This window comes from Agelaius tricolor, unplaced genomic scaffold (assembly GCF_023055355.1).
Source record: "Agelaius tricolor isolate 1412-34295 unplaced genomic scaffold, bAgeTri1.0.p SCAF_20, whole genome shotgun sequence".
Lineage (NCBI taxonomy): Eukaryota > Metazoa > Chordata > Aves > Passeriformes > Icteridae > Agelaius > Agelaius tricolor.
Window position 1 is genome coordinate 7,187,750 of NW_027269280.1, and position 27,488 is coordinate 7,215,237.

General features: G+C 39.3%; 2 protein-coding genes across 7 annotated transcripts in view; both read right to left on the reverse strand.

Annotated features, from left to right (window-relative positions):
• Positions 1–773: 773 nt before the first annotated feature.
• DGCR8 (DGCR8 microprocessor complex subunit) lies at positions 774–19,963 on the reverse strand. Its single transcript, XM_071445360.1, has 14 exons — positions 19,810–19,963; positions 13,156–14,161; positions 12,580–12,742; positions 11,298–11,440; positions 10,321–10,603; positions 8,621–8,818; positions 8,169–8,270; positions 7,511–7,609; positions 7,044–7,126; positions 6,169–6,269; positions 5,667–5,773; positions 5,324–5,451; positions 4,930–5,043; positions 774–4,593 (listed from the first exon to the last, which is right to left on the reverse strand). The coding sequence occupies exons 2-14, from the start codon at positions 13,879–13,881 to the stop codon at positions 4,510–4,512; spliced, it is 2,331 nt and encodes a 776-aa protein (XP_071301461.1). The 5' UTR covers positions 13,882–14,161; positions 19,810–19,963; the 3' UTR covers positions 774–4,509.
• A 4,152-nt stretch (positions 19,964–24,115) lies between these two features.
• Positions 24,116–27,488, reverse strand: part of TANGO2 (transport and golgi organization 2 homolog) — a 28,125-nt gene continuing 24,752 nt past the window's right edge. For all 6 annotated transcript variants that reach the window (XM_071445367.1, XM_071445370.1, XM_071445366.1 and 3 more), the window contains one exon: positions 24,116–26,919. In XM_071445367.1, coding sequence (XP_071301468.1) covers positions 26,799–26,919 — 121 coding nt within the window. In that variant the 3' untranslated portion in view covers positions 24,116–26,798. The remainder of the gene's footprint in view (positions 26,920–27,488) is intronic.

Genomic DNA, 27,488 nt, shown 5'->3' on the forward strand with positions numbered 1-27,488 from the left:
CAAAAATAATTTACTTGCTAAATACTAGGAAGTAACAAACTCAGTCTAATAAAAATGCTACACTTGCCACAATTGAAGTCAGTCTTACTCTCAGACTGCAGGAAGACAATAAAGGCTGCAAGTTTCCTACACCATACTGCTAAAGCTGAGAGGACTTTGCTCAAGGCAGGCCCTCACCACTGCAAACTGACAGCCAGAACTGAGCTGTGCCAACAGCAGCACCTTACACTGCACTGCCAGCACAGCTGAGCTCTAGCAGATGCTCTCAGTCAGCACTCACTGCAGCCAGAGGCTGAGCAGCCATTAAAGGACTGGGATCCACACTACAGAACAGACAGCAACACTGCTGGAAGGAGTGACCACCTTCAATCTCACTTGAATGTACATTTAGTATGGCCTAACACCAACAAAAGAATTCTACTACAGCCCATGGCTGTGCTGATACCACACCGTTCCAGTGTTTGGTACCTGCACCCAACAGGTACCAAAAACCAGCACTTTGAGTTGTAACATTTCCAGCCTTGCCATGGTTTAAGTAAAAATACAAATCCCAATTCAAAAAAGGTAACTTCATTTCATTCCAAGTGTTTATACACATGTAAACATTCCATGTAAACATTCAATTCCTCACCAAAAAAGTGATTGAGTATTTCCATAATCAATGAGGCTGCACTGATCTAATTTCTCTTTAAAAATACCTAGAGGACTTGAAGAATAAGAGTTCCTTTCTCTATCTCTGCTTACACTATCATAATACTGATCACACTGGCACATTTTATAATATCAAACTTTATTGCTCGAAACTAATTGTCTGAAAAATACACATGTAGTACTCAAAGACCGAACACAGAGGATTACATGATTGTGCAGAAAAAAAGCAAGCAGAGGCTCAGTGAAAATGAGGCTTTATAGTTGTACCAATTTAGCACTGGCACCAAGCAACTGCACCCAACACAACTGGAAACAGCAACCATTGTTACCTGCTGGGGCCATAAGGATGAACTTTGCTTTGTTTTCCCATGTTCTCAGATACACATTGAAATACTGTCGCCGATAATTTTATTTGGTTAATAACAGCATGGCTTCTTGCACTTCACATTTCTTCCCACAAAGTTAGGAGGCTATCACTTCCTGAATTCCACTCCAGAACCAAAGTACGGTTTAGTGAATTAATAAGATAATCATGATGCTTTTAAATACTTGGACCTTACAAATATTATTTGTATAAAGCCTAACAGCATCACAGGAGAATGGAAGTTTACATACAACAGTTAAGTTTATGCATAATAGTCCTTCCAAAGTTCTGAGTACCCAACTAATTCAGTTTTGTCTAATAAATATGTTTTAAAAAGCTGATGACTGGTGTTTCAGTAGGTAGCATCTGACTCGTCACAGTAAGTTTTCCGTCAGTACCATGAAGATTTGAATGCACACGAATTTAATCCTTAAAGTCAGTATATCACACTTTTGTCGAGAAGCACATAATATGCAAAGCAAAATCTGTCTAATCCCCAAAGGATGGAACAGTTCTTAAAAATACACTCCATCCCTATAAAAATACCCATCTTCCCCTGGATATAGAAGGGATAAATAACAAGTATCAGTGACAAAAGCAGCAGTTTTATGCATTCATACAATCAGATCTAAACCTTTACAGCCGATTACCTAGAAAACACACAAGAGTTACAAGACAAGTTTAGGATACATCTTGAATCACACTGTAAGTGTTCATGCAGAAGCTGAAGTTAATGCAATGGTCTATCCTCTATCACAGCAGCTCGTGCTTATGTGCAAATGCAAGACTGTTACACTCCAAACAATAGTAAACATTAAAACACAAGAATACTTCACAATGACATAACAGCAGTTACATTGTTTGTTCCAGCAGTTATTGCGCTATTTTCTGGACATCTCTCCAGTTAAAGGCTGCAGCAAGGTCTAATACCATCTTTTTACGTTTGTTTTTGTTTAGAATGCATAATATACGTTCTAGGCTTTGGTTCACAATGAAATCTCTGGATGTTTTAATTAAGGGCAATGGTCACCTTGTGATTCTGATAGTGGCAGACTGAGGTAATACAGCAATCCTCTTAAAATTAATGAAAACAAATTGGTAAGTGAGGCATCTATGGATATTCTGCAGGTGACCTGCAAATGCATTGACATTCTGATTTCAGAAAAATAAAAAGATCTACAAGGGTGATTTGTCTTTTACAGTGCCATCCAAGTACAGATTTTTCCGCTGAAAACACAAGCTGAAATAAAACCTATCTAAGAGTAATACATTTAGGCATAGAAGGTAAAAGCCCTGTCCTTATGAAAACAGAAAAGTCCCAATAAAAACAATGAAAAGAGACAAACAGCAATCGCTGCTTGTCACTACTGCACCAATATTATATACCCTTCAAAAGATGGAGATTCATTAAAGCTATACAAAAAAAAAAAAAAGCAGAGGCAGTGTTTTTTTTGTGTGTTTTTTCTTTTTTTTTTAGACAGGCCACTTCTTTAAATAATAGTTTATCTATTGTCTTCCAACTACCCGTATCCTGTTGTAACAGGATTACAATTCATGGAACTAAAAAGCTAAATAGAATAATAAAAAATGCGTGGATTCATATTTGCAGAGACCTCCAAGCATATCAGTTAAACACAGAAACAGGTAAGACTCCATGACTTCCCCTGTTTAACCTCTAACATTATATGAACATTAGAGAACACTAGTTCGAAATATAAATTAAAATCCACGTATTTCCAAAGTAATGTGTGATGTTAAAAGGAGGTCTTACAATACTGATGCCAACATTTTTAAAATCCAGTAGGCACTAAATTCAATATAATGCAGCACTCCCTATGTAACATGGTAAATTAAAAAACAAAACCACACCAAAATCAGAATAAAAACAAAAGAAAAAACCCCCTCAAGCCCCCAGATCCCTGTCAATGTAAGTACCAGGAGCTGCAGCAGGTACAGAGAACTGACCTTTCATTCCAACAGGAGCAGAAGGAGTGTAAAAGTGGAGCAGTGCAGCTCCTGGCTAAGTCACTGCAGCCCTGCCCCAGCTTGGCTCTCGCTCTGTTCGTTCAGACCAAAGCAAGAACGGCTGCAGGAGCAGAGTTCCTGCAGTCACCCAGAGCAGCCCGTGTGAAGAATGGAGCCCCCGGAGCAGGGCTTTCACACAGCCACAGCATTTCTATTGTGCTTGGCTTAACAAAGCCTCAGATGACACAGTGAGTACTGCCTGTTTGCCAGGATTGTATTTTAAGAGTAGTTGCATATTTGTGATTTTCTTATTTATGAGTATAACCGGTTATGGTCTCATTCTACTTATTACTCTATGTCATATTCCAAATCTACATTCTAATTTTCGTTGCAGAAGTTACACGCTTTCTTTAAAAACTAAAAATGTAATTAAAAAAGTAAAAACAAAAACTTGATAAAAATCTAAATTGCTGCAGTCAGACTTAAGGGTTGTGTTGATTTTTTTTCTAAAGTCCTTGCTTTTATGGTGCAAATTAATTAAGACTTAACTGATCAAGTCAGATGCAATCTGACACCAAACAAATGAGAAATTGTTTTATTGCTGGGAAAAGGGAGTGGAAAGTCATTGGCAAAATATTTTCAGACTATCAACCATCATCAGCTGCATTTTGGCTCCAAGCTTTGAAAACAGCTTTTCAAATTACAGTTTTTACTTTAATCATGTAAGTGGGGCCATATTTTCCCTGTTCAACTGATCTGTAAACTAACACAGGCTCTTTTCATTGAAAATAAACCCCAGTAATTTTGAGTCTCCAACCTGTTACTCTTAACACTACCAGGTATTCTTGTTCTTTTCAAGTAATACAAAATCTGCATCCTCTAATCTCAAATAACTAAGCCTGGCAGGAGACAAGAAACAAGACAAAAAGAAACAGCATTACTGGCCTAATCCTATGGCATTAGAAACATTGCTCATCACTTTCCTGTATTTGTCACCAAAGTGTCTTATCAGTGCATATTATTATGTGCTGAAATGCAACAAAACTTTTCACAAAAATAGTTCTAGGCATGTTCATACAAGAAGATGTACATATACTTCTTTTATATATACATATATATGAATGTGTATATATATAATATCAGCTTCAACCTGTACATAGATATTCTGAATTTCATACTTAAAATACATCCATTCCAAACAACATGGATGGCTTTCCAGGAGAAAGTGCTTGATTGGTTTTATCCTGTGTGAACATGCCTGTCCTCTGTGCATTTGCCCCAGTAGAGATCTTTATGATCAATTCTTTAAACGTACATATCTCAGAGGTATTAAACAAGGAAAAAAAACCAAAGAAAAAGAAACTAGGAAAAAGTAATATTGCCCTGATGATGCAAAACGAACAATGCATAACTGAAGCAGCTTGGATTTTAAAAGTTATCTTGCATTCTGCAGCAAACAATTCTTAAATAATTGTTGAAAATCTAGTTCCTCCATTTGTGTTATTGCTCCCCACTTGCACATTTTCTCATTAAACATCAACAGTACAGAGAGGTTCACTACCAGGTTGAGCTGATTCCACTATTGTCATCTTGGGTTTCTTTCGGGTTTCCTCCTAAAAAATACAAAACAGCCCCCACCACACAGTCATAAAGAGAACAGAATCATAAAACAGTTAAAATTCTGAACCATTTTAGCCAAAGATGTCAGTTGTTGCAAGAGGCTGACTAGGGCTAATGTTAAAAATGAATGTACAGAAGTAGGTACAATCAAGTTATGAGCCACTTTAAAAGACAGCATGACAATCTCCCCAGAAGCAGACCCCAGTCAAATTTTGAAGAGCTCTCTTTACTTCAAATACTGTGTAAAATAAGCAAAAAACCCCTAATCATTGGTACACATGACCCATGACATCCATGCAGTTTGTAAATATATGAGAATATATACTCACTCTTTCCTGTGCCAGTTTTTTCATTTCTTCCTGTAACTTGTTCAGGATGTGCAGATTTGGCTTGTTCTTTTTGGCATACTGCTGAAGTTCTATCACACTTCTGTCAGAGGTTTCCTATTCAACAGAATCAAAAAAAATTAATGTGGAGCAAAGTTTAGTCTGTTTTATTTCTATAGTTTAGTCTGTAGTTAGTTTACTTCCTTAAGTAGGAACATCTACTTCCATGAGTTAGTTAAATAGGTTCTTTAATTTTGACATGGGAGATGCAAGATTAACACAATTATTATTGTCAATGAAATCCAGGCACCTTAAAGTTTTGTTGTAACTTAATTTAGAAATCCAGAAGCAAAACTCCAGCCCCGGGTAGGTTATGCTCAAAGAAAGGCCAGCTCACCTGTTTAACCAGCTTGCTATTCTCCCTGCCATACATTCGCAAGAGAGAGCCCCAATTTTTCACGTGTGGATGCAGTAGCTGAAGGATTTTCTGAGAAGCCAATTGCTTCCCTACTCTTTTATTTTTGCCTGTAAAAGTAACCATGGAAATGTGTCAATACCAGCACATTACGTGATGATAGGCACAAATATTCACCTGAGTTAGTCACAAAGTGAGACACCAGAGAAGAGAAGAGCACGACAAGCACACAACAGGCTCTGAACAAGCACCCTCAGAATGGACAGCAAAGGAGAACAGAAGAGAGAAGAGGAGATCCCCACACCACACCAGTTACTGTACTTACACCAGCCTCGCACTGTGTGCTTGCCACAAGTCATGACATATTCACTCTTCTGATTTTTCCCAGGAATCACTTCAAACTTTATGGATGTGTCACCCATTCCGTGGTTTCTTAAGCACAAACACAATCAAGATCACATACTAAGTAAAACTATAAACAAGTGAGGTGGGTGCAGTTATCATCTTGGACAGTCATTGCAATGAAATAAGATCTATTAATAATAAATGTCTATGCATTAATTAACAAAGAGATTTTTTTACATCAGCAACTTGAGTGAAATGACTAAGCAACCCTGTATGAGAGAAAATAAAATACATTTGTCCAACAACTCCATCTGATCTCCAAAGAGGCACAAGCAGCAAATGTGAATTAAAGAGGACTCAGCATGAACCAGGTCAGCCCCCACCTCGTGTCTCTGAGGCTCAGGCAGGGTCCTGACAAACAGCAGCAATGGCTCCTGAGCCAACACCTCACACCACACATGGTCCCCACACTGCAGCTTTACCTTTTAAGGCACTCATGGAGAATCTGATATGGAGACAAGAGTCCAGCTTTACTGGTGAGTTCATATACCCGTGAGTCCTCAATACTGATATGGTTAAAATACTGCAAAGGAATTGAAAAGGGTTATTGTGCTTTGTCCAAGTAAAACCCTAATATTGGTCTTAAACCTAATTTCTCCTTGGCTACATTAAACCAGTTCTGTTGCTCTGTGCTTAGCACTTTAAAAGTGTTTTTAAATCCATAATGGGTTAAAAGCAACATCACTAAAACTGTCACACTTAATCAAACATTTGCAGAGAGAAATTTTAACTCCAATCTTACATTCAGTATGTACATAAAAATGACAATCTTATGAATTATCATCATTTCTCCCTCAGGACAAGGTTATTTTGGCAAATTATGAAACTCTATTTACCAAAATGCTGTGGTTTACTAAAAGAGAACAGAAGAGCTATTGGCACATTTGGTATTTTATTTAAAAGAATAGAAAAAATTGTCTGCATTTTCTGAATGACCATTTCAGTAGTGCAGGGCATACAATACAGTTCCAAGTTAAAGCAAGGGTACAAACAACTCCTGTACAGGCAGGGCAGCATGGGCAGCCTGGTGCCTTGGGACATCTCAGGTGTTCAGTAAGTGACCTGCTGGTCAGTAAAGAACCAGCTCTCTGCATCAGAGCGAGTTTTCTGATCTATTCCAATAGGAAAAAACAACGTAATCTCTTTGCCCCAAGTCTTGCTCTAAATGGAGGATTTTACACTTCCATTTGACTGAGAAAACAATCTTACTAATTTTCAGCCATGTTTCTGATATTAACTGTGCAATGTTTTAAAAACAAACTCAAATGATGCCAGCCAGGAAGCATGAGCTCAGTACCTCAAGTTCTTGACTGTCTTTGGGCTTCTCCTCCGAGGTCTGTTTAACAAAGTCAGGAATAAGGATTTCCAGTGTAGCTCGAGCTGCAGAAAGTGATTAAACATCTTGACTGGGTTTATTTTAAACAAAAATGTCTCACCTAAAAATTGTCAGGCATTTTCTTCTGGTAAGTAATTTATTCTTTACACTTTTCAAGGGAAAAAAAAATTTACTAGTTCAGCTTGATAACTAATTAAAATAAGAAGAAACTACTATTTAAAAGTGCCTACAAAAGGAAAAATATTCTAGTCTCATTTTAGAAGTGACATAGAGCCTTTAAGACCAAAAATTAAGAGTTATTATCACCCTCTAGCTCTTACAGCCAAACCCCAGTACTGAATCACTATGGCCCCTGGAACCCCAGAATGGTACAAAAAAGCAAACAGAAACAATTCAGCAGTTACTACTGAGAAAGAAAAATAAGTTACCAGCTTTATTCTTGGCAAGTTTTTTGCTGCTGGCAGTTCCTGCCCCATAGGTTACTCCATCAATAATCACTGAGGCTCCAAAAGGTTCACTTGGGTTCTCTGGAAATGGAGGAGGAAAGTAAAGAAAGCTTTTTGGAACTCCTGACATACATGAAATATCACCACTATCAAGATTTGTTTTCTTCATTTCAGCTTCAAGAGGGATGAAAATGGTTTATTCTTCATCAAGACTGAAAAACTGTTTAACTAACAGAGTTTTCCATTAACAGACTTACCACCATATACTTCAATCTTCCAAATAAAGAACTTAAAAGTATTTTAAGAGACCACTGGTAATCTGCCAGAACTTAAATACTAATTCCAAATTTTTTGCATCATGGTGTGAATACAACAGCTACACACTCTGATATAGAAATTTCAGTTGTATTATATACTGCATATACAGGAATAGCATAATTCTGAATATTTATAAGGTACCTTCAGAAAAACCCCAAACAGAAAGGAAAAGCAAGAATTAATGGAACATACATTATACCACTTAGGGAGAAATACCCCAATATTAACCTGATTCCAGTTCTGTTTTTCATCTACACAACATCTTTGGATTCTTGATTAAGCATCAAGACCAGGATAGAGATGTTCAAGGAAACAGACTTACCACATTCAAAGAAATTGTAAACAGGGCGAACCTTTAGGACTCGTTGCATATATTCATGCAAGATGCAAACTTCAGACTTCCCATTGGGATTAATGACAAACTCTGCAAACAAGACAGGAAGAAGGGAAGAAGCTCATTAGTTCCAGTCTTTGAAAGATAATTTGTTACAAAGAAATCAATACTGAGCAACACTCAGCAGTAACAAGAGCTGAAGGTAGTCATTACTTACCAGGACTGTAACCTTAAATAAAAATATTTTTGTTTAGAAATTAGTCTTTAGAATAGAAAGTATATTTTGACAATATTTTTCCTTTCCTGCGTAATATACGATGGGCAAGATACTGGATCAGGAATTAAGGGGACTCATTACAGGATTTTTTTATTTTCAGTCACGCTTAGAGCTGAATTAGGCTTCAACACAGTGTGTGTGACCTGGAGCCAGAGCAGCTCACCTTTCTTGATGGGTGCATCCTGCACAGAGAGGGTGATGAGTTTCTGGTTGGCCGGCAGGATGGGCCGCTCGGACTCGGCCTGCTTGCGCTTCATCTCCCGGTTGAACTGGCGCCGCTCGGCCCACGTGCGGAACTTCTTCACAGTCACTTGCTCAAAGTCAAAACGCTTCTCCAGGTAGCGTCTGAAATCCTCCAGATCTGAGAAACACCACCAAGTCACTCTCTCTGCTTCACCACTGAACAAGCACTAAGTTCTCTATTTCCACTGTTGTAAACAAGCTGTAATTATTTTCTTAGACTTGGAGCAAAAGATGCAGTTTTAGACTAATAGAAGTAATTTTAAAGTTCTCCTATTGTATTAAATGCAAAATGTTAGTGCAAACCAGACAAAAAATAAAACAAAACACCATTTTATTCTGTCACTTGATGATTTTACTATTCCCTAACCAGCATTAATACCCAACACAATTTGCAACAAAACACCAGTAACTGGTCTGCTTGAACATCCAATCACCTTCCCTTCACCTAAAGCAAGGTACCCAGTGAGCACAGCAGTTGTGCTTTCAGCCTCAGGTCCCTAGGCCAAACCCAACTGCTGCTGCCTGCCTACTACGTAGTGCACCATAAAACACTGTACAGTGATGTTCCATGAACTCCATGGGTGTTTGCAGCCTCTATGCAGAATTTAACACATTAAATTCACATACAGAGTACTAAAACACTGCTCCCTTTCAGTACAGCTGCTTCTCCTTTATGGGATAGTCTGCAAATATAATCAGCAAAAATAAAGAGTAGCATCCACAGATGTAAACAGACAAAAGCAAGCTGCTGGTATGGTTTCCTTCCACAAGGAATTCCAAATGCAAGTCACACTTATACTCCATCACTCAGTATCTTTTTCAGTAATACACAACAGATCCTATTTAAAGAGAGAGATAGACAGGTGAACTTCATGTAGAAAAGTAAGTGCTTCCTGGCTTGAATTTTGCAGCTAAATATTGATGATTTGGGTTTTTTTTTTTTTACATCTTTTGGCATGGTTTTTGGACTGGACACAACACACGCAATGACAAGGACAAGTTTTATGTCTGAGCACTACAAAGACAAATGGCAGCCTATGACCCATACCAATACTCTGAGCAGCAGCAATTTACATGGATGGGGTTCTTGGGTATGCAGATGTGATAAGATTTGATAAATTCACACGTGAGCTTCCTCTTCAAGTTCCTCTCCATTGGGTGGTGATTTTGGCATGATGTCTTTGTGTAGAGGCTATCAGATTTGTATAAATAAAATAATGAAGCATCACACCCCTCTGCATGAGTGCAATTATATTTGCATGACTTAGGTCTGCTAGACTTGTGCAAATACAGAAATACACTTTAACTACACCATTTCTCTTAAGAGCTCATCCTGAAAGCAGATATAACTCAGCCAATACAGAGTGCTTCCTACTTGAGGAAGTCACACAAACACATTTGACAAAAGCAAATGAACACACTGACATAACTGATTCTTATGTTGAGATAAAGTCTACAGGACTAAACTACCAAAATATTCACTTTTTCTGTGTAAAACCTTTCCATGTGGACTCTCAGGGCTTCAGGAAAGATTATAATTCAGCAGCCAAGTCTGGAATAAAATTTTCCAAATGCCATTACCCCAACTCAAGTCAAGAAAAGACTACTTCCCATACATACCTACAGATTCATCTTTACATACTTCAACTTTGGCCTTAACTTGTCCCAAAGCTCCTTGTGCTGCATCTCCCCCAGAGGGATCTTTGTCATCTAAAGGCCCAGAATCAGCAGCAGTGGAATCTGGTTCTTCTGTTTGGCAGTCCAGTTCTGAGGATTTATCTAGATGCTTTACAGGTGATACTTCTCCATTTGGGGTTATGTCATTGTTTTGTTCCCTTTCCTCATTTTCCTTCATTTTTTTGTAATGAAAGCAGGGAATGCTACTAAGGGGAGGATCATGTTTCTGCAAATATAAATAATACAGAAGGTTTCAGTATCTCAAAGTCACCAAAAGCAAAACTCAAACCCAAAAGATGCAAGCAAGATGGAAGCTATTTGTATTCAGTCTAGGCCCAAGCTCCTCTTGGGCCAGTGAAGTCATTCTGACTCAAGAGCTGAGCAGGGCCACTCCTGGGGACCTTCACCCTGGGTGACACTGACACAGTCCTGCTGCTTTGGCTCCACTACAGTCTGGCCATGCAAATACTGCATGCTTTCATAAAATCCACTGAGCTTTCCTGAGGCATGGGCCCATGGCATTAAACCCAATTTCTGCAGATTCCTTGGCTGCAAGAATGTCATATCCTTACTTCTGTAAATGTGGACCTTAAGCCACAGCTCAGGCTAATTTATAGCTACAAATAAATGATCCCTAGATGTATGTCATGGTGCAATAAACCCCCAATTCTGCAGCCACACTAGGAAAGTGAAGGCATCAAACAAGATAATCTCATTCACTTTAACTGTCCAAACAGTAAAGCAAAGCACCTAAGAAAAACTGTATCAGATTTTCAAACACAAAATACTTTATTTTTCAAGGCTCTTAATTCAAACACTGAAAACAAACCTGTCAAAGCACAAGAATATTCAATGGCTTTCAGGAATATATCTAATTTTTTTAATCTTAGTTAAGTATTTAAAAAATTGACAGCTCTCACCCTTATGCTTCCTGTTCCCAAAAAATAAGGTCTAGACCAGGTAACAACTCTAGATTCTCTGTGCAGATATACAGGAATGCCTGAATTATGGAATGTCATGATCCATCCATCTGGCAAAGGCTCTGTAGGAGGGCGGCCACGACCTTTAAAGCAAATAATGGCTTTAAACTTGGAAAGACTGCTTAGAAGAATAGAAATAAAATCCAGGTTTTTATTTATTGCTTTTTCTGTCCCAAAGAATAAAAAGGCACTGAAACAAGATTAATAATGTTTAGTAGAGAGATGTTGTTTTAATAACAAGGTACATGACTCTAACCCAGACTAAATCCTGCAAAGATACAGATTCCATGATGTTCTCAACTAAAGGCAATAGCAGCAATAATTTTTATACAGACTGATTTGTTTGTTTCATCGCTGAATTCTCTTTTCTTTAGTCTTTTTATACTTACCACAAGCACACTGGAAAGTATTTACTGGAAAAGTCATAGTTGCTTCAGAAACAACTTCATTTTCCATTATTCCTGGCACTCAGGAATAAATTTGCATCGAAATACCACCAGTTCCACAGACCCAAAGTGCCAGCAAAGGGCTCATCACTAAGCCAAGGTCTCATGTCTCTCTGAATCCCAAATCAGAGACTATTTGTCTTTGCTGGAAGTTTCCTGGCAATCCTCCGTTACTATACAATTTTGAAGCAAAAAGTGATTTGGTTTTTTATTTCAGAATACACTGAAGCTGTAAAATACTTCTCTAGTACATGTTTAAGTTTTAATTCTAATTCAGAATATTTTCCATTGCATTTTTCTGGACGGGTTTGTGTTCTCAGATTTTCTTTATTAGCAGTTTCTAACACAATGAAATTGGATGAATGTAAGCCACTGACTTTTCAAGTTATTATATTTAACCTAGATTGCATTCCTGGAGACCTTGCATGGGGCAATTTCACCAGCAGAGGTTATGTAACTGAAGCAGGAAAAAGGCCAGAATGCCCAGAGACAAAAGCCCCAGATCACCCTTGTACCTCACTATTTTACACAAATCCACAGACTAAAACATATTCTTATTACATACAACAGATCAAAAGCAAAAGTCAAATTCACTGTTTAAGAATGTGAAAAATCATACCCCACAATAAGAAGCCTCCCCACAATAAAATTCTCCAACACATCAACAATGTCACACAAACTGCTGTCTCACACTCTGCTTGCTGGTAAACTTTTGTTCTACAGACACAAGCCATGAACAGGACCCACAGTTATTTATTAAATGCACATGAACTTACTCTTCAGCACAGTTTTAATTTTGGTCATCATTGGCTGCACACTTGTCTCTCCATCAGACTGGTGATCACTTTCACCACCGTATTTCTCATTATCCAGTCTCCTGGTTTTGGGTGCTCGAAGACCCTCTTCCAGCAGAGCATCCACATCATTATCAAAGTCATCCTGAAAGAGACTTCATCAGACACTGTCCTTCTGGGCCTACCAACCTCCCTTTTCCCTTGCAAAGAGAAAGCAGACATTTTTAATATGCACTTCCACACAGACAGAAACTAGAAATTTCCAGTGATTCCAGTAAAAAGACTGAAAAATAAGAAAATAAGTTTGTGATGATAAAATGAACTGCAATTGTGTGAGAAGACTTTTAAAGGCTGTTTTTCCAGAAAACTATAGAAGCTGCAACACAACTCAGAAGTTTGACTAAAATAGTTTACAGTTTCTCAGCCAAAGGTCCGTCTCTAAAAATTCTGTGGTTTTGACTCATGTACTACACACTTCTAGAAGAGCTTATTCTTTGCATATTTTTTTCTAGCCACTTGGAAACCTCTTACCCAGCAAAGATTTGTGGATTTACTTACCTCATAGGAGAAATTCAAGGTTTCTTCATCCACTTTATCTCTTTGAACGATTGCTTTAGATGTGAACCCTCCTCCTTCTTCATCTATTTCCATCAAATTGTCGGTAAAGTCTTCTAGCTCATCCAGAACTGCAAATTCCACTCTCTTTTCCTGCTCAATATCATTTTCATCATCCTTCTTGTCATCACTTTCACCCCCTATCCCTGCAGCTTTACCATTACTACCACCGAAAGGACAAACATGCAAATCCCCATTGACATTATTAATACCAAACTCCGTATCTGCCTTATAATCCTGCTCAACTCCAGTGTACAGAACTTTCCTATCTTTGCTTTTGCAGCTTTCTGTAAAGCTAACACTAATCTTCACATCCTTCAGTAACTTAAGATCTGGGGTGAACTTTCGAACTGACGGTGCGTGACGAGCAGTTCTGGGGCTTTGGTCGCTACTGTTGGGGTCTATGAGAAGACGACTTTTGTAGCAGGCAGATCCCTTTGTGAGCAGCTGCTGTGTTCTGCAGAGACTGTGCGTGTCCCCAGCAGGGGTTTCTGACTGTCCATCACCACCAGAGCCAACGTCCATTACCTCTGCGTCACTGGACGTTTGCAGGGGAGGCGGTGGAGGCTGTTCGTTGGGCGGCAGAGGTGGCCGACAAGGGACGTTCTCCACATTCATTTCTCTTGCAGGTTCTTTAGGGAGGGGTGGTACATTTTCATAGTTCTCCATTTTTAAAACTACTTTTTTAAAAAAAAAACCAATGCTTTAATCAATGTTTATCCCTATATTCCTAACATGCATAAGTCCATCAGGATTGGTTTATCATGTCCTATTCAATATGCAACACTGATGATTCAGTTAAGCTGACTACATTGTTCTTTTCATTAATGTAGACAGCTTTCAGAATCACTGTCTCAATTATTGGAAATCACAATGCATTCAGCTTAAATAGCTGAAGACTAAGAGTGCATCTTCACTGGACAAGCTCGTCTCCTTTTCTTCTTTCAACCTACAAGAGGAAACAAAACAAAACAAAACAAATTGTCAGAGGAAAGAAATGGAAATGGTATCCCAAGCAGAAAGAACACCTGTCACTCCTCTAGCATAAATTTCAAGTAGAAGAGGGACACTTTTACAGTGAGAAAAGCAGGGTACCCAGATACCATCTTGAATGAGGCCAAAACTAGAGTGGTTTTATTGCTCAAGCTGTACACCAGCACAAGAACTGACTAACACAGTTGCCTTCATGATTAGTTGATTATCTCTGCTTGGTTAGCAGGCAGGGCATTAAGCATGACAGACTAAAAACTGCATTTTGGGGAAATTCTCCCACAATCTGAAACAAGCTGGTATTCAAGCCATACTTACCCACACAGCAGAAAGGATAACTAGCTTACAGTTTAAGACAATCTGCAAAACCAACAAGATTTTAAAGACTATGGTCATGGCTTTTCACAATTTAAGTTATCAGCTACTTCTGAAATCTCACAATTTACTAAAATATCACAGAAAATTACTCTCTAGATAACCAGTTATCAGACATTTGATCTTGTATTTTGTACTATTATGGAACTACTTATTCCTTATGTCCAATGAAGTCAGGTTCAGATACACAGCATTAAAGTTCAAATTAATTTTGGAAGATATTTAGAAGCCAATGTTTTAGGAAATTTAACCTGGAAGAAGTATTCAATTCCTCTAGGAAATTTTGCAGGGCATGGGGAGTGTTTGTTTAAGGCTTATTTTTCACATTAGGTGGTGCTTTCTACCATGTCTATGATGGCTTCTTCAATTATACTTTTGTCATCTCTGCAGGACCATGAGCACCTGGGGAAAAGAAGGATCATTTCTTACCTGCTTATTTTGGTTTCTCCAAGTTCCTCCATGCCAGCCCAAACCGGATTTAAATCTTCCTACAAGCTAGAAATGAAGCACTGCCCCTCTGCCCCAGGCAGACAGCTGCATAAATCTGTTTAAGGTACTCCCAGCTAGCAGAGAGAGTCTTCCCAAGCATTTCGGAAAGACGAGCTCCAAGATCTCTCATGTGTGACATGGGAGGCAACAGGGCAGAAGGTCTGGGTTGTCATGAGGGACTTAGAGAAACCAAGGGTAATTCTCTCATGTCTCTTTATGCCAGCCCAGGCAGAACAAACCAACAGCAATATCCAAACACCAACTGGGGCAAGGCACAAAGCTGGGAGTCAGAAGTTGTAATGGGATCAATTAAAATTCAGCAATATACAGAAGTTACCTACCTGGAAGCTGGAAGAAAGCATAATATAGAGCAAACTCTAATATGACAACAAAGCAAGTTTTGCTGGGGCAGCAGAGGAATTCATATTTTGTGGTGGTTTTTTGATGTGTGTAGGGTTTTTTAAACCTTCTCAAAATTGTGACACATCCAACACGCTGAGTTTGACATACACTATATAATTGCTAAGGAAAGAAAGTGGTAAGAACTCTAAAATAATCCCATCTTCTCTGATACCAACACATTCATTCTCAGATTGGTAAATGGCTCATTCACCAGTAAGACAATTCCACATATCTAATTCCATTCTATCCTACAAGATTATCTCAATACAATGACCAATTCCTTCATCTTCCAACAGGTTCTGGAATGTACAATGTAGAGAACACCCCTAGATAAATTTGTCTATAAATTTCCTCACCTTCAGCTTTAAAAAGTAAAAAAAAAAAAAAAAAGTGAATGACAAATTATTAAATTCTTCACAGTAAATCATCACAAAAGAATCAAAAGTCACAGCATGAGTTCAGTAACTCCTGGAAACTAAATGCCTAAGTCATCTAATTTTTCCATCTTAAAGAGTCTTTAGAAGACTCTTGAAAAGAGCAAGCAGAATTCCCACAGAAATGGAATACTGAAGTCAGCATTCTACAATTTCAAAGAGCAAAACCTTCCCTTGTGTTCAAGGAGCTCCCCAGTCCAACAAGAAAGATTTCTCTTTGACAAGGGTAAGACATGATGGTGAATGCCACTTCCAGACCCTGATACACGTCCTGCTCCTATGCTGAAGCCTTTTAGCCATACCAATGTCAAAATAGAACTTAACCTTTACCTGCCCAGCTTGGGTGGCTCACTGACACTGCACCTCTGCTCTTTGCAGGAAAGAGGCCTTGTTATTCTATTCAAGCACTGGTAACAATTCTGTTCTTGTTGTCTTCCCTTTCTTGCTGGCTGTGAAACCATGAATGGCTGAATGATGAACAGCAAATCACAGCCAGGGTTGTCTGCTCCTCAGCACACACTGGGTCAGGAAGAACTACACTAAGATGGGTTCAAATGAGCTCCTTCCATTTCCAGCCACGAACCTGCCACATCCCTAGGGTAAGATAACAGTCTGGTAGTGATGCCAAAAAGATTTTTGCCTTTTATGCGTTTTTCATATATTTGCAGCTCTCTAGACAACTATTATATAGTTATATAGCTCCTTAATTAACTCTGGTACTTTTCCTACCCTTTCCCTTAGATTTTAGAACAATAAGCTGACCTTCTAAACACATTCCTGGAATATTGTTTAGTCTTATTCTAAGTAGGGGACCTACAATAAGACATAAGAATTGGGAGAGAACCCTTGGACCAACCCCAAGGGGCTGACCCAGGGATGGGTTACTGTGGCAACTGAACCTCCTGGATGTACCTGTTATACCCTAATTAATTAACCCTGTAATAGCAGAAATCTGGTGCCAGGTGTGCCCATCATGACCAGACACCTGAAAGCTTCCAAAGAAAGGCCTGTTTGTTACTATTCTAACACTAAAAACCAAGGGGTTTTTCTCTCCTTTGATTATAGGTAACAATAGCTGTACAGTTCCAGTGGACTACAATACCTGCCTAGAAGCACAAAAAGCAAGGCAGAAGCAGTGGAACTCAGGTCCAATTCCCATCTACTTCCCTGCCAGCTGACATTACAATATGCCCTTTCTATCAGGGCTGGGAAAAAAACCCCAAACAAACAAAACAAAGCAACAAAACCACTGAGCTACCAGGTATTTGAAAAGACAAAAGGGAGAAAAGGCAAAATGAGTTACATGAGTTTGTAGGTCACAAACAGCCAAAGGGGCCTCAGACAAGGGAACATGAGAGCCACACACAAAAAGCTCAGCAAACCAAGTTACAGCGAAACATAAGTCAGTTTGCTATTGTCACCCTTCATTGAATTGCCCTGAAATAACATTTAATTCTCCAAGGCTCCACCGAGTTCCGTAACAGTTTCCATAAGGATTCCTTCCAAAGGGACAGAACATCACTGGAAGCTGCACCGGGCAGTACAAACACAGCTCATGTTCTGCACATCACCAGCACGTGGAATTTCCACATTTTTAACTGCTTACTCTTATTTTAGCTGATAATTTTAAAAAATTTCATGTCACAAAGTAAACTAAACAATGCAGATATGGGAGGGGGGCATATAAATGTAAGATAGCAAACTGCACAGGTCCCAGAGAAAGCAGAGTAATCTAAGCCTGGTTGTCTTACAGATGTCCTTTAAATGCAGAAAACAAAAAAAAAACCAACTTTGTTTAGCAAGTATCACTGCCCATCCCCACAGTCAGACAGAAAAGGGATGGGAGAGAAATACACAGAGCAAAGGGTATCCTTTTTCAAGGCAGAAAAAACCCAGAGTGTTAAAACTTGGAACCATCATTGCCCAAACCCAAAGAAAAATTCCTTTCAGTTACAGCAGGTCAGCAGTCTAGAAATGAACTTATTAAAGAACATATTTTCTTTACAAATACACATACCTGCAGCAATGAACAGCATACCCCATATTCTCTCTTCAAAAAGTCACTTTTGAAAAGAAACTGTGCCAGAGACTGCTTACTTCACATTCAGGGAACCCCAAAAGGCTCAGAGCAAATTGTCCTTATTTGCTAACCAAATACAAAGTCCTCCTCATCCTCCAGCCACAAATGGCAACTCAGGTGCTGATCCATTAACCCATGCCAAAGTAATTCCCCACTCACAGTCATCTACCTTCTTTTCATTATACCTACTGTGTCTTTTCAACACGTACAATTCTAGAAATAAGTTAATCCTATTTGTTACCACAGCTAAAAAAAAAAAACCAGAAACCCAAAACAAAACCTGAAGAGACTGGATTTACTTTCTTTAAACCAGAACAGAAAGTACCAAAAGAAAATATCCTTTAAGATAATACTGCATGTAGGAACTCAGCTCTTCTCATTATCAGCTTTAGTGTAGAAAGATTCTGAACGAAACAACCACTTTGTGTAAGTCAGTCACCAAGGCCAGTTAAGAAAATGCAGCAAGAGCCCAACAATAACATTATCAGTGGCAAATACAGACAAGGCTCAAGAACTTCTCTAGTTCTTAACACTTCATTCCATTTCAGAACGAACAGAGTACATCATTTTGGAAAGCCATCCTCAGAAATGGCAAAACAACAGTTGCTTTTAGAGCCTGAGCAGTTTTTCTGGCAAGGTTTAGATGGCTTGATTAATTATGTAAGACAACAAATTGATTTACAGAAGGCGAAAATCAGAGCCTAGGAGAGAGAAAATATATTTTTCCTTTCCCATCATATGTAAGCTTCTTACTCGAAAAGAAAAACAACAGACACAAGCTACCAAAATCCCTTCTCTTTCTCTAAAAAAGCAAAACAATCCTGATAATGAAAAGGAGCTGCCTAGCGACCCAACTTCTCATCCAGAATTAAAAACAGGAGCCCCCAAGTTTAATTACCCAAACAGAACAACCTCTCAAATCACAAAACAAAAGATCTAATTCCAAGACCCTTAACTCGCAACCTAACGGAATAAAGAAATTGAATGCGTTCACCCAAGTTCAGTTTATGGTCGAGCAACGCCTGGGTACTCAGGTCTCAGCGGGCAAACAAACTTTGCAGACAAACCCGAAGCCTAAGGAAAGGAGGTAAAAAAGAACGAACTGTCTCCAACAAAAAAAAGATGAAGAAAGCTGGGAGAATTAACCTTTCAGAGGCTGAAGGAGATAATTTGCTATTAATAGAAAGAACACGTTAAGAAGAATCCTGAGAGTTATAGAGACATCACGTTACCTTCAATGGACCAGAACTAAACAAGTCCCTGTGTGCCCTCACACACGCTGGAGCCTTTTCTTCCCGACCGTGCTGCGGGGCCGAGCCCCGCTCCGGGCCCCGTACAAGGGGCTGCGAGCGGCGGAGCCCCCGGGCCTCCCCTCCCCAGACACACCCGGAGCGGAGGCACGGCCGCAGCCGCTGCTCCCCATCACCCCCGAGCAGGGGGGGCCGAGGGCAGAGACACGGCCTTTCCTTCCCGAACACAATCCCGAGGTGGCTGGGGGTAGGCGGGAAACGAAAAAAAAAAAGTCCCCCAAAACACAAAACAACCAAAGAAAAATCTTGAATAAAACAAAACCCCAGCTCTGAGCGGAGGCCGCTCAGGCCGGGCGCAGGTGAAGCGCCGCACGGCAATACCCGCCGGGCAGGGCGGCGCCTCCCGCGCTGGGATGTCGGTGCTCGGGGAGAGGCTCCGCTGGGCTCCGCGCCCGGGGGCCGCTCCGGGCAGGCGGCAGGAGCGCGGCGGGCCCGCTGGCGCTGCGGCCTGTGCGGCGGAGGAGTTGGTGCCCGCGCAGGCCCGCCCTGCCCGTCACCCCGCGGGGCCCGCACCCACCTGGGCCATGCCCGGCGGCCCCGTCGCTCCTGTGCCGGGGCTGCGGGTGAGGGCGAGTCCAACCGCCTCACGATCGCCGTCCCACACTCCGCGCTGCCGCCATCTTTAAACGCCTGCGCTGGGCCCCTCCGCTGCCCGCGGGCGGGACCCCGCGCGCGCCGAGCCAATGGCGTGCGCAGCGTCCGCGGTCACCGATTTGAAATCCCAGCTTCTATTGGTCCGTTCCCGTGCCTGTCACCGCGTTCCGCCAATAGAAACGCGAGAGACGCCCGCCCTTACGGGCCCGGGCCATGGCGGGGCGGGCGGATCCTTTGTGTGGCGCGGGCACCGCTCGGGCCTTTTCGCCCTATACGGACCCGCTACAAAAAAAAAAAAAAAAAAAAAAAAAAAAACACCTTTTCCCTGCAAACGCTGTTTTGTATCTTTAAGCAGCAAAACTACTGCATTACTACAAGACTGATTTACCTAAAAAGGATAAATCAAAGTAGGGCCATTTCTGCCGGTCTGTGTACCAAGCAGTTCACAGAACAAGTCCCAAAGCTGACTGCTGTGTTTAGACAGGATTACTAAATAATTATTGAAAATACCTTACATAATTTATATAAAATTACTTCCAAAGTGTTAACGTTTGCTGTCCTAATTTCCTCTATTATTTTATCATTTGTGAGCAATACAGAGCTTTTATTGATACACTTATTTATATGGTTACTTCTTTTGTTCTTCTCTGGTTTGAAATCAACATAAGACAAAAAATATTATGATAATGCATCCTGGTTTCGTCACCAAGAGTATGTTTGTGCTTGTTTATGTGTGACTTCAGGACATGAGAATCTTCCAGTATTTCACTGATCTCATGTCTTTGAGGTCCCCAAATACTGCTATGAAACATAATTTTTAATAAAACTTGAAAAACTCACTCGGAAGACTGCTGTTAGGTCTTTCCATCTTTGTGTTTGTCTCACTGCACCAATACATCTAATGACAGGGTGATAATTTGGACATAACATCATGGTACTGTGTCAACACAAAGATCAGGTTACCAAAACTGCTTTAAATCACTGCAAGCTGCCCTCAAAAACTGAACAGTTTCCACTAAAAGCAGTTTCTAATTTTTAATTCTTCACAACAGGCTTCTGCGCTCAAGCCGTTATTTTAGTGATTTTTAAATTACGACTGCTTTTATTAATGCTAAAACAAACCACTTCAGAATGTGCATTTAATAAACACCCACGGTTTGCAAAACAGCCACTCACGTCACACTTGAACTGTCAAAGCTGAGGAAAAAGATCTCACAATTAAGTAAACAGCTGGAGTTGATGCTGGCATTTGCTGTGTCAGGTGACCTCAAATTGCTAACACTGGGATAGAAGATTGTCCCTCTCAAAGGGACTATAAAAATACAAATATTGTGACACACTGGCATCCCATTTATGTGACTGTATAAATGAACTACTGCAGTAAGAAATCACATACTTCAGAAAACAGGTTAAATTTTTTATATGTACATGAACAGCAGTGCTTCAGTGAGGATCAGATGAGGCTCACACACAGATTTTTGCATTGAGTTGGAGAATCAAAATGCCTGCAGTGCTTAGAAAATGAAAACAAAACAGTTTTAATTTTTCCATTGTGCATATGTTCTCAGAGAATCATAATACTATGTCTTAAAATAATGGTGCAACAGCTGATTCTTTGAGACACTGACACTACAAGGAAATAGACTTTAACTTTTTTAATAAACAAAAGGATCACAATCCATTAACAAAACAATGTTTTCATTTAAAAAGTGCTCAAATTTTGGTAAATTTTTAAACCAGAAGGTTGATGTGACCCCTGGAGAATTAAACCTGGTCTGATCTCATCTGCTCTAATAAGGTGCAAAATGCACCTGAAAATTTTCGTCACCTGGACTTCTGATGGAAGACTTGTCAAACATGCACAAAAATCTCCAACTTTTGAATTAGAAGGGTACAGATCCAGCTGCATGGTGCAATCAGGATTAACCACAGTACCATGAAGTGTCATTATCAACAAAACCAGTTCCTAATGACAAGGAGATTTTCACATACAAGACATTGAAGGCTGGACAGAAACTACTGCTGTCAACACAAAATACAGCCATCAAGCCTATAAAGACAAAACCATGAGCTTCCCAGTAAAGTTCACAGGCTGCATTCATCAGAATGGAAATTAGGTGGAGCCAGTGGCTTTTTCATATTCTTCCTATGTCAGTAACTGCAGCACATACTGTGCTGTTCCAACAGCAAAAGCTAGACCCTGCACCTAGAGGCTGCCCTGAAATGTGAGCCAAGGCACAGTGCACAGGGACAATCAGGAAAACCATGTAAGGGCACTTATCAAAGCAGGGTGATAATGCAGACCCATCTGTAATTGAGAGGAGAGTTAATTCCTCTTAAATGCCAGTCAATCCAGTGAGACAGGGGAAACAGGAGATGGACAATGCATCTGGCTAAGATGTGGTTTTACATAGTTATTTTGAGTGGTTATTGACAGCAGAGAGAGCACAGGAAAAGAAAAAAAAAAAACCCTAGCTTTCTCATTCACCTTTTTCTTGGAAGAGTACATTCCTTTAACAGAGGCAAAACCTCCATCATTGAGTACTAATTATAATGTTGTACCACAAGAAGAGACACTGCTGGCCCCATATATTTTCCAGTTTATTATTTAATATATGTTAATTAACATCTGAGAAGTGATGTGGTTTTCTCCACAGAAGCAATGTGTTTAGCCAGTCAGTCACTGGCCAGGGCTGGCTCTGTGTCAGGTGAGACACCAATGGAAAATGCTCCTGCATCACCAGAGGGAAGCTGGAAGGCACCTGAGTGCCTTAGTGGGCACTGTCATTCCCAGAGGCCTCAAAGAGAACAGGATCACAAACCAGATCCTTCTGTGTTCTCTGCTTTCCCCTTCCTTTCTGCATCTTCCAATCTGCATTTAGCTTTCATTTATTTTTCTCCATTTATCTTTCTAGTACAAAGACACAAAAATTTAATGTGCATCAGCAGAGATATTGCTTTTTTCTCATTCATGTTGTGTGTGATTTAGGCATTGTCATTTTTGCTTATCCTGCTTAATATTATAATATTTATAACATCTCCCTCATCTGTGATCATAAGTTCAGGCTTTTGTCTTCTGTTTTAAAAGATATGGTAAATTTAAGCATGGCAATATGATACTTGTTTTTTTTCATTCAGCTTCTAAGTTCTTGATACACAATGTTACAGAGATAATTTATGTATATATATGAAATATATTCAACATTTCTTTACTCCATTCACCTTAACCTACATTTTGCAGCATGAGTCACACTGATGGGTTTTGTGATTCTCACAGTTCATGCCTCTCCAGCTGATTGCAGTACTGATTCTATTTTCACCAAGTCAAGACTATTTCCCAGATCCTCAGAAGCTATCACCAAGACCTCTCTGCAGAAAATGAATCAGATGAAGAACATCAGCCATGTCCTGTTACATCAATCTGAATGGAATAAAACTAACTCCTACTAGCTAATGCTCCATATAAATAGGGATGCTTGCTAAGCCATAAATGTGCATTAAGTTCTACAGGCTAAAATTGAAATGTGAGATACTTTAATTATTGCCTCATTACTGCTTAGTATTTCACAGATTCATTCCAAAATTACTTATTTCCTTACAATATTACAAAAACTGTGTTCCAAGTCTTATCAGTATTTTATCTTATTATATAGTTTGATGTATTTAATTTGTAACAACAAATATCAATTAAGCTTTGAACATAGTGAGGACCAAAGGCCCAACTCCTCCTCTGCTCTGTTCAGGTGTGTTTTATTAAGGTACTCCAAGGGAGATGAGACAATTCCACCTCCACTGCAGGGGCCAGTACAGCAGAACATTAATGCAGCCTCTACTCAGTGCAACACGAGTCTCAGGTCTGCCAAAGATCCAGACCTTTTCCACACTCAACATGGATTCCCATCCTCCAGCAGAATTTTGTGAGGCTCCATATTTCCCCAAGGAAGCATTGATTTTTCTCTTTCCTACCTTTCAAATATTTTCCAGTTTCTTACCTGTATAAGACAACCATACAATAGCACAGAATTAGGAAATACCCACAACACCATAAAAAACCCAGAAAAAATACAGCACTCTTAAAATGGAATTAAGTACCAGAAACAGAACTTAAATTACAGCTCCTTCATCATTAATATGGCATGAAAGATTTTACTTCATTGTATCACACCAAATTACAGGCAAATGAACAAAAATATATGTGCAAAAATGCACAATCTACTAATGCCAAGAAAGACTGGTCACCAGCTTGACTTTATTCTGATTCTAGCTTTGAACACACATGTAAACAACAATTATGACACAATTTTAAGCAAAAAAACCATAGCTGAGGTTTTACACATTTTAAAATTTCTTCCACTACCATTCCAATAGAAAAAAAATAAGGAAACAAAAATCTCTTGCAAATGTATGACTTTGAAGAGATGACATATATAAGCAAACTTAATAAAATGCCATGCAGTAGTTTCCTATATACACCTTTCTCCTATATATCCTTTAAATCTGGTATTTAAAATTCCCTTTTATTATTAAAAATACTTTTATAAAAATAAAACACTTTCTTTGTTAACTGTAGGTACAGTATCCTTTTTCCAGTGGATTCATTTCAACTCTACTTTACAGAGTACATCATGCACTTCACAAATACCTCATCACTTGTATGGACAAGCACCACTTGCTGATATCTGCACAGCAGTCCTGACAAAACTCTCACAAAGGCCTCCAAATAAGTTAAAAAACCTCTCTTTATTAGCTATTCTAATGAGATAAAAAACAACATCCAAGGTTTGGGCTCTTTCCTGTTTATTTTAATTGCCAGAAAAAGCAAATCTCAGATTTAGAATTTCGATTCAAACATATCAAAATACATTATTATAATCCATATTTACATCTAAGGTCTGACTCACCTTTCTTTGCCTATATGTAAAAACTAAGAATAAATTTTCATTATTACTGCCATAAAGACCAAAGTTTACAAATGCTTTTAGCCTGATACTGCATGCATTTTGCTTGCCTTTATGATGTCTTCAAAGAAAATGTCATGTTTAAATATCCACTATTTGTAAGTGGATATAAAAAAGTTTGCTATGCAAACTCTCAGAGCAAGCTGTCGAGGCAGGGCTTTGTTTCTAGGTATGCATGTGTTAAACTCAAATTTAAGACAGTTTTAGCTACTTCTCTGCATCTAAAAATAACAGTTAACATTTTTAGCCATACAAATATAGGGTTTAAGAAGTCATCAAAAAATTCAAAAGGGCTGACCATTTCCTGCAGCTCAGAAGGCTTTGAGTTCTAAACCATGTACAACCCAACACAATTGTTGATTGTCTTCCAATCAAGGTGGTCAAAAAGTCATTTATACAGAACTGAATCCACAACCTGTGACTAGTCATGTAAGCAGCCCTGGTATCTAGAAGCTATTTAAATATGCAAATATAAAGAAGAGATTGGACTAAATGCTGCTTTAGCATTTCCTGACAAATACAAATCTGGGAATGGCCTTTCACAGTACTTCACCTCAATGGAAAGTCTCATTTACTGCTGCCTCCATTGCACACACGTGTGAAAATGCCAAAATACACCAGCTTGAGTACAGAAACACAGCTGCACATCTTCCAGAGAGTATCAAAAATCTGACTACCTTGCAATAATTAATTAAAATCAGAGGCTTGTGAAAAACAGTCAGCTTACCTAAAGGAAGAAAAATAGTGGTGATCCATTGCTAACCTAATATTCAGTATTCAAAAAAAGTCATAACAGAACACCAACAGAAACAAAAATAGCTTAGGGTTTTCAAATATCCTGTTATTAGCTAGAATCTTCCATTACCCACACTGGCACTGAATAATTGAAAAAAGCATGCATTTAAATAGCTTTTTAATTCACAGGTGTTAGAACATAGGAAGTACCTCTTAATATTCAACTTTTTCAGCAATATGAGACTGCAACAGTGTCACCTTACAACACACAGCTATTTCTACTAATGATCCATGAGATGGAATCCACTCCAGGCTGTAACACATTCTACCAATAAAGAAATGAATCCAAACTTTTATAAGTACAAAACAGGCAATACATGAAAACCTCATCTTCAGCTTCTGTTTGCGAACAGGTACCTATTCCTTACCTGCTTGCTGGAGAAGAAAATAACAAAACCAATACTGCTAATTAGACTATCAGGAAACAGGATATCACAGCACAAATAGTTTTATTCAGGTCAAAGATATGCAAGTCTGCTCCCATGGTTCTTTCAGTAAAAGTGAACAGAGACTGAACTAAATTCCCTACCTTGATTCTCAGATCAAGTATTAGAAATAAGAACTATTGCTATACTATCTATAGAAAAACAAATGTAAAGAATCCCCCCCTCTGCCCCCCCCAGGCAGAACATTGCACCATGGCACTGAAAAGCTGAAATGAGCCTAAAGCACTTAATACTACCAGGATAACATACATTCATTTAATGCACATTGGCATCAGCTGTACAATCTTAACATCATATGTTGAAGGTAAAGCAAAGTTTGGTAAAATCTTCATATAGAACAATAAAAGCAGCAAATATTTCCCCACCATTAGAACTAAAAACAAGTTTAAGTCTACTTATAACATCTCTAAAAAAATTCACACCTACAAAAAAGCAGCGACTTTATCTTGGACAAAGATGGCCTTGCCCTGAAAGCAGGGTGGTATTAAATAAAATATTTCTGATTATAAGTTGCTACTTCATGTAAAAAAAAAGCATCTTCATCTGGTTTTCTCCAAAGCATTTGTGAGCTTGATAGGGTATGATACCAGTTTATTTAAACTTTTGCTTTCCTTGCTATTTTTAGTTTGTGGAGGCTGGCACAAAACATTTACTAAAGCTTAATGGCTTGTTGTCTCATTGCTATTATTACAAACCACTGATGTGGAAAGTTGTTAACTGTGCAGTTTGAATTCATAGGTGCTTGTTTGCCACTGGTTGACATCAGCATTGATCATGTTGCGCTCGGTGAAAGTGACGCAGCCCTCGGAATCGATCAGCACCACCGTGTTCGTCCTGCAACAGCCAGCAGCAGCACAAGGTCACAGCTGGGCTCCATCTCGGGAACTTCCAGCCTGCCATCCCTCACTCCGAAATGTTTTAACCCCCCCCCCCCCCCCCCTTTTCTTTTTTCCCCCCGAGCACATCAGCAACAGAAGAGCAGGGCAGAAATCATCCTGACAAGTTCGAATGGGCATTTTCAGTCTGTCCTTCTGTCATGCCACTGCTTGGATTCCCTGCTGCGCTTGCAGCAGTTGACACACAAACCTGCTCACTGCAGAGAGTATGGTAAAAGCTTAAACTTAGTGCAAAGTGCTCCACTCAGAAAGAAGTAGCATAAAACTAAGTTTTTCTTCACACCCTACATGTACCCATAAGGATTACTGATATCAATAGTACTCTCTTCATCCCTTTCTTTCAAGTCAATTGTATATGTTAATTATTATCACAGGGCATTGATATATGATCAAGAACAAGGTGTCTCTCTAGGAACTTTCCAAAGAGGAAATTTGTTTTCATGAAAAGCAGATGCCAGTTGTGCATCTATTCCACTTTGCCTTGGCTAGGCTGTGATTTCTCCATGG

Excerpts from the sequence above, each read along its gene's own strand:
- DGCR8 (XM_071445360.1), bottom strand. The coding sequence starts at position 13,881 with ATGGAGAACTATGAAAATGTACCACCCCTCCCTAAAGAACCTGCAAGA. Across the intron at positions 11,441-12,579 it reads AATTAAAACTGTGCTGAAGA|GTCGTGGCCGCCCTCCTACA; the intron begins GTAAGTTCATGT and ends TTTGCTTTAAAG. Across the intron at positions 5,774-6,168 it reads CTCCATGAGTGCCTTAAAAG|AAACCACGGAATGGGTGACA; the intron begins GTAAAGCTGCAG and ends TTTGTGCTTAAG.